Source organism: Ictalurus furcatus, chromosome 16 (genome assembly GCF_023375685.1).
Source record: "Ictalurus furcatus strain D&B chromosome 16, Billie_1.0, whole genome shotgun sequence".
NCBI classification, from domain to species: Eukaryota; Metazoa; Chordata; class Actinopteri; order Siluriformes; family Ictaluridae; genus Ictalurus; species Ictalurus furcatus.
In genome coordinates, this window is record NC_071270.1 from 19,286,170 (window position 1) to 19,298,729 (window position 12,560).

General features: G+C 37.7%; 1 protein-coding gene across 1 annotated transcript; it reads right to left on the reverse strand.

The window, feature by feature from the left end:
- Positions 1 to 5,992: 5,992 nt before the first annotated feature.
- LOC128620877 (GTP-binding protein Di-Ras2) lies at positions 5,993 to 9,981 on the reverse strand. The gene is made up of 2 exons (XM_053646234.1): positions 9,747 to 9,981; positions 5,993 to 8,804 (listed from the first exon to the last, which is right to left on the reverse strand). The coding sequence occupies exon 2, from the start codon at positions 8,787 to 8,789 to the stop codon at positions 8,190 to 8,192; it is 600 nt and encodes a 199-aa protein (XP_053502209.1). The 5' UTR covers positions 8,790 to 8,804; positions 9,747 to 9,981; the 3' UTR covers positions 5,993 to 8,189.
- Positions 9,982 to 12,560: the final 2,579 nt, after the last annotated feature.

Consider the following 12,560-nt stretch of genomic DNA (forward strand, 5'->3'; position numbering starts at 1 on the left):
GAGGTCTTATGTCAACTTGAAAGTGTTTAAGACAGTTGATGCCTGATTGAATAAGCATTTATAAATGTTTAAATTGGCTTAGGTCAATTATAAGCAAGGGCTTATTTAGGTATAATGAATGTAGGAGTGCTATGAAAGACGCCCTTAATTAAGGTTTTACCAAAACTTCTCCTTCTGAAGATATCTCCAGCAAACCTACACTATGTATTGTTTTTACTGGTTTTACCACAGATGGTATTTAGCCTTAATCAGAATCAAAAGGTCTCCTCTATTACAAAATGTATACACTAATGATAATATACTAATGATATATTCACTAGTAGTGACTTGCCCAAAGAAATACTAGTCAGTTCCATTTGTACCACATAAAATGATCATTTTCATGTACAGTGCATCCGGAAAGTATTCACAGTGCTTCACTTTTTCCACATTTTGTTATGTTACAGCCTTATTCCAAAATGGATTAAATTCATTATTTTCCTGAAAGAACGTGAAAGAAGTCTGTTTGAAATCTTTGCAAATTTATTAAAAATAAAAAACAAAAAAGCACATTTACATAAGTATTCACAGCTTTTGCTCAATACTTTGTTGAAGCACCTTTGGCACCAATTACAGCCTCAAGTCTTTTTGAGAATGATGCTACAAGCTTGGCACACCTATTTTTGGGCAGTTTCTCCCATTCTTCTTTGCAGGACCTCTCAAGCTCCATCAGGTTGTATGGGGAGCATCGGTGCACAGCCATTTTCAGATCTCTCCAGAGATGTTCAATCGGGTTCAAGTCTGGGCTCTAGCTGGGCCACTCAAGGACATTCACAGAGTTGTCCTGTAGCCACTCTTTTATTATCTTGGCTCTGTGCTTAGGGTTGTTGCCCTGTTGGAAGATGAACCTTCGCCCCAGTCTGAGGTCCAGAGCGCTCTGGAGCAGGTTTTCATCAAGGATGTCTCTGTACATTGCTGCATTCACCTTTTCCTTGATCCTGACTAGTCTCCCAGTTCATCCCACTGAAAAACATCCCCACAGCATGCCACCACCATGCTTCACTGTAGGGATGGTATTGGCCAAGTGATGAGTGGTGCCTGGTTTCCTCCAGACATGACGCTTGCCATTCAGGCCAAAGAGTTCAATCTTTGCTCAATCTTTGGTCTGAGAGTCCTTCCGGTGCCTTTTGGCAAACTCCAGGTGGGCTGTCATGTGCCTTTTACTGAGGAGTGGCTTCCATCTGGCCACTCTACCATTCAGGCCTGATTGATGGAGTTCTGCAGAGATGGTTGTTCTTCTGGAAGGTTCTCCTCTCTCCACAGAGACACGCTGGAGCTCTGTCAGAGTGACCATCGGGTTTTTGGTCACCTCCCTGAATAAGGCCCTTCTCCCCCGATCGCTCAGTTTGGCCAGGCGACCAGCTCTAGGAAGAGTCCTGGTGATTCCAGACTTCTTCCATTTACAGATGATGGAGGCCACTGTGCTCATTGGGACCTTCAATATGGAGAAATGTTTCTGTACCCTTCCCCAGATCTGTGCCTCGATACAATCCTGTCTTGGAGGTCTCCAGACAATTCCTTGGACTTCATAGCTTGGTTTGTGCTTTGACATGCATTGTTAACTGTGGGACCTTATAGACAGGTGTGGTGTGTGCCTTTCCAAATCATGTCCAATCAACTGAATTTACCACAGGTGGACTCCAATCAAGTTGTAGAAACATCTCAAGGATGATCAGTGGAAACAGGATGCACCTGAGCTCAATTTTGAGTGTCATGGCAAAGGCTGTGAATACTTATGTACATGTGCTTTTTTTGTTTTTTATTTTTAATAAATTTGCAAAGATTTCAAACAAACTTCTTTCATGTTGTCATTATGGGGTATTGTTAGTAGAATTTTGAGAAAAATAATGAATTTAAACCATTTTGGAATAAGGCTGTAACATAACAAAATGTGGAAAAAGTGAGGTGCTGTGAATACTTTCCGGATGCACTGTACTTAGCTTTCATCATAGAGGCATGGGTTGAATTGCCGTCTCTGAATGAGGTGTGTTTCATGCAGCGCTTTGGTAAACATGCCTCTGATCTCAAATGTCTCCGCAAGGCAATTGCAATAACAAAGCATCCTTTCTAAATGTGCTTGACACTCATTTCTGTTTTTCTTCCTCAGTGGTCTCTCCCAAGAACAAATAAACAGACCTAAAATAAACCAAACCTTCATTTGGAATGAAAAGGGTTGAACTGGTGAATATTTAAACAAGTGATATTGATGCAAGCATACCGTAAAACACACTAACACACGCAAACACTAGGACAAACAGTCTCTGCATGGGCCTGGCCTTTGAATTATTCAAATCAGATTAAACAGAGAACGAGTGGGCAAAATGATGGAGAGCCTATTGTTGTTGTTTTGACAGTGAAGTGGCCAGACAAGCATTTACAGACAGATTTAGTGCTTTGAGACACTTGAGATTTGGCCTGTGGATACACTGGAGAGTAATGGAGGTCCTAATTAACATTGCGCTGATATGGATTTCGTTGCCATTCATGTGATTTTAACATGCTGGACCAAATTGGAGTGGTTATGTGTATGCGTCAACTGAATGCTCACCAGCAACGAAAATGCAAATATATCTGTGCCATGCTATAGTGATGAGTCTATGAATGATTTTTGCATCCTTGACTCCTATTGGGGCGCTCCATTTGATAATCTATTTTCTAATCTACAGAGCATTATTGTTCTCTCTTTATAAACTATTTCTGACAAAAAATGTGGCATTATGAACTGTAATCAATCAAGCAAACCATTAACGCAAGTTCAAAAAAATGATGAGTAGAGACTGAATTACATTGAGTTACAGGAATGATGGGCTGTTTGTATCTTTGTGTTGCATGATACACTTTCAAAGGTGCTAACATTGCTAACAAGCAGTTCACAGCAGACAGAGAAGAAAAACTGAATTTTACCACAAAACCCCTAGTGTATGTTGGTGAAGGGGATGGCTCCGTGCTAACTGAATAAAAAATAAAACGTAGATTGGTTGAATTGATATTTTACTGCAATTTGCAGAAATTTCCACCAAGCTGAGTGTATAACCTTACTGCACTGTATGTATTTGTTACAAAATTAACATTGATGAGTCTTCGCTGTAGTCTTATCCCTATCCACATTATATTCTTTCCTTCATCTTCAGTTCCTGCTTCATCCTGGTCAGGGTAGTGGTAGCCTATCCCAGGGACACTCGGGATACACCCTGAGTGGGATGCCAGTCCATCACAGAGCATCATGTGTATACACACACACACACACACACACACACACACAAACACTCACAAACTCACATCCAGGCCAATTTATAGTCACTAATCTACCTGTGTGTGTGTTTTTTTTGGTTGTTTTTTTTTTTGGGTGGGGAAGAAATTAGAGAATCCAGAGGAAACCCACACAGGCACAAGGAGAATATGCAAAACACCACACAGACAGTAACTCAAACTCATAATCAAACCAGGGACCTTGGAGCTATGAGGCAACACTACACTACCATTCCAGTAAGCAACTGTAGTTTTTGGTATCACATAAACTGACTGATCATTTGATGTGCTCTTGTTTTCTATTGGCTGACAAGACCAATATTGTGAATTCACAGTTCAGTTAGGGCTAACTACTTATTATTTTAATCATTTACCTATTGATTGAATTTTTTGATGAATCAATTAGTTGGGTTGATTTTAAAATATATTAACCATTGTTATTTACAAGCTAACCAATTCAAATATCTTTGCTACACACTGCATAATACACATGCTTTATGATATGGATTGTGTTTTCAAGTCAGAAATTGTTCGTCACATAGACTAATCATTCATTTTAGACCATGTTCATTTTCAAGCCAGTGAGTTCTCACACAAACTACAGACATTTTGAACAAAGTAGCATGAAATGATGTTTTCATAGAGGGCAGGAAAGGACCATAAATATCTTTGGTCTTTTTATGGTATAAATATGACCAAAAATGTGCGATACAGCTAGAAAACTGGACACGGTTATTAATAAATAATACATGATGATTAATAAGCACAATTCAGTCCGGGATATTATGCATTTAGTGTTTCTTACATTCCATTCTAATGTGTTTTTAGTCTAAGTGAAGTGATGTAGTGTGCCACAGCGAGCTTCATAACACAGTCCAACTAACGTGGATAATGAAATTCGTTGCCAACTATTTTTTAAAGCAAATTTTTTTTCTTGGTTGTTGCAGCCCTAAGCTCAGTGTTCACCTATAAATTGAACATGATGCTAAAGTAGAAGCAAATGTGTTTTTTTCCACATCCTGTGTCCTTTCCCCTTCAGTGAATTAACTTTTGTGCTAGTTGTATTTTATCCACATTTGCACAGAAGAAAATATTTGTAGGAATGTAAGAAACACTGGAAGCATAATATCTCTGACTGAATGATGCTTATTAATCATCATGTAGTAAGTTATCCTACCTTATCTGGTTTACTTGACAACACCAACAATAATATATAAAACCATGACAAGCTGTTTGTTGGTTTGTGATATGCAGGCCTGTTTGACTCCAGTGTACATCATGTTGATGGATCTTTTACACTGCTCATTGTGATGCACTCTGCTTCAGTTCAGCTCACACTAAAAGAAACCATTGGTCATAAAGAGGCTTTGAGACAAGCAAGCTGAGTGAGCACTGGCAGGTGCTCCATTATGTTGTGTAAGCCACTTCACTCCACAATAATGAGCCACATAGGCTGATTAGTCATATCTAATAGCACAGATACACTTCCTCCCACCCTGACCTCTGGCTGCCTCTCATCAGCGTGGTCACACTGTCTAATGGCTGTTTGAATAAAAAAGCGCAAAAGCTTCTAGAAGCCACTGGAATGAACATTTCACATGTTATTGCCTTGCAGGATTGGTGACAAAGGGCATTATGAAGTCTAATTGGCTTTAGATCTGAGCTGCTTAAGGATGTATTTTTAGAATAGAAAAGATTTTAGATTCAGATAAATAAAATTGTGAACCTGATATAGAGCCAGCCATGCACTGGATTACCATTATATATATATATATATATATATATATATATATATATATATATATATATATATATATATATATAAAATATGTGTGTGTGTGTGTGTGTGTGTGTGTGTGTGTGTATGTATGTATGTATTTATATATAATTTCAAGTTTAAACTGGGGCCATTAAGAATAACTTTATGAAATATGTGAAATGAGTCTAATCAAAATTGCTCCATCAAAGATTTCAGTATATGGATGTCCATTAATGTTAGAATATTTAAAACATACACATTGATTTGCTTTTTGCAAAATAGCATAAATAATATTGATGGAACATTTCAAAATAATGATAGGTCTATTTAAAAAAAACATATATATATATATAACAGTGAATCATGTTATGTAACAGACCTTTAATACTGGAGGTACAGCCTCTTTTTAGGATACATGTCTGCTTTCAGCTGAAGGCAGAATAAGTATTATTTGGTTGCAGGAGTAGGGTTGTGAGTGTATCATCTAATCCCATTAACTTAATGCACAAATCATATGGCACATTTTAGCAGGTTTTTTTTTTTTTTTTAAAGTTCCCCCTGGGAAAGACCAGACTCACCATTAAAGAAGCATCCTTTCTGATATGTTGATATTAAGCATGTACAACATTTTTAGACAACAATTTTTTTTTAAAAGTCAGTCTACTATGCATCAAAATCATTTTAAAGACACATACTGTATGTTTGAAATTGTGAAAGTCAAGCCAAAATGCAAAATGAAAAGATCAAATATGAGGCCTGGTTCACAACAGTCCAATATTTTCTACACTGAAAAAGTCTCATTATTTAATTTCTGCTCTGAAATGTCCAATTTCTACACTGAAAAAAGTTCACACATGTACTCACATCATATATTTTCATTTCATGCATCAGCATTTTTTTTAAATTAAATATTATGCTTAATTAGGAACTAATCCAGATTCAGGCTCAAATGCAGAACTATCTTTATTTTCTGATTATTTACAGTAATATATAAACTTGTAGGCACACATGATGTTTTACAGGCAGTTCATTAAAACACTATTACATCATTTTATATGATATTCAATTTTTACAATTAATTCATTACAAACAAACAGGTTTATTTAACTTCATCAGTGACTCTATGATCTTTCCTTGCCTAAGTAACACATACCATCAACTCTTACTGGCACATTGGTGCCTGGAACTAATATTTTTGGATAGAGGATATATTTATCTACTGCGACTGCATGTAATCAATTGTCATTCTTTTACTTCTTGTTACAACCATACTAGTGACATAGCTGTGACAATATATCACAGAAATAAATAGCACACTGTATCCGTTGTACTGTGAGCAGTACCGATGTAAAGAAAGACAGCCGAAGCAGCAATATAAGCTAGCTATAAAGCCAGATCCTACCGTTATAATTACAAGACCCATCATGCTAAATCTATACATACATGTTATCCCTCTCATAAATGTTAGAGGGCTATTTGAATCTAGGCCTATGGAAAACATACCCGGGTGCTTGTTAAGTATGGTGTTAGAGTTTGTTAGTTAGATTTGCACAGTCATTATCTAAAGCTCTTTCCTGCTGCTGCTGGAATCATGCAATCCTACTGTAAAGCTTTATATATAGTTTATAAAATCTTACCAGTTTCATCAGACCAATCCACTTAATTAATCACCACATGCTCCAATCGCAAAGGCCACTTTCTGATTTCATAAAATACAGTAAGCAACATTTTTTTTAATGGAATGACCGTTTAAATCCACATTCAGTAACAAACTCGGAATACTGGCACACAAGGTTATTATCCCTATAAATGAGGCATCTGGGATAGAGGACATCTGCCATAACTCTTAAAAAGCAAGGTTGAAATTTAAATAGTGATTCATATGCCTTTGGTAAGTGGGTCCTCAATGAACACACACATACACATGGGCCATGATTGATACATCAAGCTTTTACCATTAGAGTACTTGACGTGTTTACAGATTAATTTGGAAATCAGAATCCTCAAAGCTTAAATAAAGGCACTGACTCAATCTTATTGATTTGAATCGAATGAATGACATATCTCTGACACAACAAAGTCATACTTTAATATCTGACATTGTTAAGATATGTGTTAGAATATATGTTATTCATCATTTGTTGATAAATGCTCATCTAGCTAGTGAACACCATTTGGTAAAATTTAAAGGCAGGACTTTCCTACTGCAATTATCTTCTGAGATTTCAGGCAATAAGGCCTAATTTGCAAAAGCTAAACTGTATACAGTATTTAGAAGATAAATAAATGTTAAGAATATTACTATAAATGTATGGAGTATAAAGGATCACCATCCTCCCTGTTTAGAGAAAACCTTTAGCTTACTTCTTGCCTTGTCATGACAAAATATGTGATGAACACCACTAAAATACAAACTGTCAAAAGAAATTCAAATATATATTTTTAGTGAACTGTTAAAGGGTGAACTTTATACCATTGAACTGTACTGGCTGTATAAGAGAGCAGAAATAAGCAGCTTTTTTGTTTGTCCACACGTTTCGGTTTTCAATGATCAATTCAACAGCCTTTCAAAATACTCAAATCTGTATAAATTATACGTATTGCTTTCTATAGCGTCCATCTCAGGGGCAAATTATTGAAACTGCTGTCTAAAATTCCACCTTCTTCCATATTTCCTCATCTTATGACATTATGTGTTATTCACATAAACTGTTACTGCTGGATCCTTTCAGTTTGAAGTTACACCAGAACCTGTGCAGTATGAGAGCATGAGAGAGGTGGCAAAGCATTAAACACTGCTGTCATGTACTAACATCTAGTGCCAACTTGCAAGATTGTGAGACTGAATCCTATTTGTGACAAGCTCAGGGAATAATGTCTTTCAGAGCAGCACAGGGTTTAAAGCAGCTTAATTTCAGAACGGTTCTCTGAGGTTCTTTTTTTTTTGTAAAATGACTGTCAGTGAACCCCAACAATCCTTTCACTCAACAAGTCGCCTGTCCCAAGACAAATTGTTATGGATAAACGTGCATATCTTTCTTTGTGCGGTGGGAAAGGTGTTAGCCAGAACTGCTACGTTGTGAAAGCTTGAATGTCCTATGTTTCCCTCTGACTGAATCCAGACACGTCCTCTTTTGATGCCTCACATGACAACACACTTTCCCTTTAGCTTCTCAGCACGTTTCTGTTGCTTGTTCTTTTTGCCATCAATCTGGAGGCTGACAGTCCTGCTCTTCTCCAGGTTCAGCAGCTCCTGGAAGAGCTCTTTTACATTGTGGTTGGTTTTGGCTGAAGTCTCCATGAAGGCGCACTTCCACCTCTTGGACATGGCCTCGCCGTCGCTGGTCTCCACCTCACGGCCACTGGTCTCATCAATTTTGTTGCCCACCAACATGATAGGAATGCTCTCCACATCGCCTTTGATCTGGCAGATCTGTTCAAAGATGGGCTTTAGCTCCTCCAGAGACTGCTTGCTGGTTATGGAGTAGACCAGGATGAAGGCGTGACCCTTGGAGATGGATAGGCGTTGCATTGCAGGGAACTGATGACTGCCTGTGGTGTCTGTGATCTGAAGGGTGCAGATGCTTTTGTCACAGCTGATTACCTGCCTGTACGTGTCCTCAATGGTAGGGATGTAGCTCTCGCGGAAAGTTCCCTTCACGAAACGCAGGACTAGGGAACTCTTGCCGACTCCGCCAGCCCCGAACACAACCACACGGTAATCGTTGCTCTGCTCTGGCATTGTTCTTTAAGATATCTTAGAAGCAAATGACACAAAAATGACAAATGAGTTCTTGGTAAGCAAGTTGAGCATTTATAAATGATCAGTATTCTTGGACAAGCTTTATTTAAAGGAGATCTTTATAACTGATTGTGATTTGTTCAAAAGCAAATTCAACGACGACATTTGAGGGGAAACTGTACACTGGCAGCAAGTGAGGGTATATCCTCCATTGATTTACAGTGCACAATGCTCATACACGTGTCTACCCATCTGCAAAATCAAATCCTCTATGCAAGACTGAGGGGGGGACAACGCCATGCGTCAAACTAGCTGCATAAACATATAGACAGGATGCACAGCACGCGCTACAGTACAATTTCTGTTGCTTAAAAAAAAAAGAGCATCCCTAAAGTTTTGCTTTTTTTTTTTTTTGGAAATTCTGTTTAGGTTATCGATTTTCTATAAAAGAAAACAGAAGGCTTTATGCGAAGAAAGCGTGCTTATTCAGCAGAAATTGCACACACACACACACACACACACACACACAGCTCATTGCTCACGGTTGCCTTATCGCTTCATGATAAGAGCAGCACGACGAGCACGAGCGCTTTGTACATACTTCTAAACAGCAAGCTATAATCATTCATACTGCGCGCTAGTGTACATTGTATCGCTTTGAATAAAACACGGCCTTTTTCCCCTTGTCTTTTTAAGGCAATGCACAATGCCGTTAAAGCGGTGATCCAAAAGCGCTGCTGATGCAGCCAGGGTGCAGAAAAAGATGCAGGACGGATACAAACCGGAGAGAATAAAGCAATAACAGCAAAATAGATTGTAAGTACCTCTACCTATTTCCACTGCACTTTTATTCACTTTTATATATATGAAGAACATATATAAAAGTCGATTATACAGGTTGTCGTTTGTAGTCATTACGGGGGGAAGGGGGGGGGGGTGACCAGGTAGAATACTCACCTAAAACACAGACGAAGAGAAAAGTTTATGCTCCTGTTATCATGTTGGACCGTGTAGGAGAGACGGTAAATTCGCAGTTGTCTTCCTGTCCGCCTATGAATCTGCACTCACATTAAAAGTCCATTGGAGCGCTGAGGGAGCCTTTTATAGGCGCAGCCGCTCGCGCGGCCTCGCTCCCGGTGACGTCAGGTGGAACCTCACAGCATCATAACTCCGCCCACTTTTCTCAACAAGAAACCCCCCCCATCACCTGACCACCTGACTGCAGAGTCCTGTGGAGATAGCCTGCATGCATTAAGGAAACGCAGTGTTATCTGTTATCATCACAGAGTTAATTAAAAAAGCTTCGCCTGGGGAAATCCCGTGAGGTCATTAAATAATGAGATAAAAGTAAATAATGTGCAGCCTATATTCATCCAAGTGACAGGTGATGGGGGACCATGAAATTGAATTCATACATTATTCATACACATAGTAAACACTAATCCTGACTTTAGAGGTAAACACATGGCAGTTATTCATTGGCCACCTGTTCTGTAGGTGCACTTTATAGCTATAAAACTACTGTAGTCCATTTGTTGCTCAGTTAATCAATCAATCAATCAATCAATTTTTTATTTCTATAGCACATTTAAAAACAACACATGTTGACCAAAGTGCTTCACATAATAGCATAAACGGATCATATGTAAACGTCATCAAAGAAAAGGGGGACCACTATACTTTAAAATAATACCTTTCCTTCTCACTGCGTTGGTACCTTTGAGGGTACATCTTAAAGTACATCTGTAGCTTTAGTGTGTATCTATTACAGTGTAATTTGAATGTAGTGTACCTTTAAACATAATTTACCTTAAGGACCCTTTAATTAGCTTTTAGGGTTCTTTTAAAGGTACACTACATGTATCTTTCCAGGTAAAAGATACAATCTAAAAGTACATATGATGTACCATTGAGGGTATCACCAGTGGAAATATAACAAACTGGTACACCCTTTTATCCTGAGTGTATTGAAAGACCTCCACTGACCTGGTGAATGAACTCCAGCAATAATTTCAGTAATACCACTGAAATGGCAGTGGGCTCCTACATTTATATTTACATTTATAATGGCCAATGTTACCTCCTAACATGGAGAAGAATGGTGATCAGTGATTAATTGTTGGGAAGAATAGTGATTAGTGATTGATTGTTGGGAAGAATGGTGATCAGTGATTAGTTGTTAGGGAAAATGGTGATCGGTGATTGGGCTATGGGAACACTGGTGATCAGTAATTGAGCGTTGTGAAGAATTTGATCAGTGATTGGTTGTTATAAACGTAGGCTCTTTGCTGCTTTGTCAACTCATATAATGAGCAGCTAATATGTGAGTTGGAGCATTGTACTGAGTGTAGGACAATCACTAATGTTTGCTAAAAAAAAGTTGCTTAATTTTTTGCTACACAGGTAAAGTTGTTAAAGGGGTTTAAATAGTTCAGAAATCTAATAACAAAGTCACTAAAAGTTCTGAACCCAGCAGTACCACTGAGGTGTTGAAAAATCACACTACCCCAGTACACTGAAACCAGTGCATAAATATGCTTCCATGCTACTACCTTGTCCGTATCAATGCTGCACTACAAATCCACTCATGGATAAGGCAGAAGGTTTCTGACAAATTGTGTGCAACACATTGTGTTCTACAGTCAGTAATTGCATACCTACAGAGTCCAGCTATATATTATTGGGATGATAGATTATTTAAATATTAAGATCTGATTGGTTGGGTATTAGCTTGCAAATGACTGGAATGACTCATGTGGAGTGCTTTTATAAATAAATAAAAAATCATAGTTTTGTGACACTACATATTTTTAAATATAATTGCTGTATATATTACTTAGGTTGCAACAAATATTGAGAACTGATTGAGAACTCGTTCTCATAGCAGGCTTCTCCCTGACTTGAATGCTGTTAAATGAATAATAATATATAGTATAAACTAGTTTGTGACATTTATATATAATCCACTTACCAGCAATCAGCTCTTATCTACTTTTCATCTGAAAGGATATTATTTAGCAACTATTATGACTTATTTAGTAACTGCTGTGAAGATTACAGGAAAGATATTGAGTTACAAGAGTGAGGAAAAGATGGCTCCAGGAAATTTATAAAATCTGATTTAGTTATCTGGTATACACAGCCATTGTTGTTGGCAGTTTCCCAGTGTTAAATTGACATTTAGTGCAGTGTTCATTTAGGTCCATCTGGAATAGATAATTCAACACTGGGGATTTTACTCTCCAGTTTTAATAATCCTTTGACTTCCTTGAAATTGCTAATGCTTCCTGGTCTTTGCTTGTTCTTCCATGCAGTGTTGTGATTGGATGATTGGGATGGACTATAAAGACACCCTTTCAAGAACATTGCAATAAATGATTTATACCTCCTTATTCTGCCATGGGTGTTTATAATGCAAATAAACTGTAGTAAATATCGAATATTGCTCTGCCCTATATCACTCAACAATTTCTCTACAATGGCGTTCAGTATATTTTGCTCAACTGCTGCACTTGTAAAATACAACTTGGTTGAAACATATAGTGCCTACAATCCCAATCACTACCCACTTATAACATAAAAAGATTTCTGTTTCTATTATTCATATTTAATGATTTAAGGGTTTGGTAATAATTTTAGATTAGTAAATATACCCTGAGTGTATGTTTATTTATATGCTGTGTATTGAGATGACCTTTGTACCTTACTATTACTTTAGTTTCTTATTGTAAAGCCTTTTTGTCATGACCACTAACGTGTGGAGCAGTACCT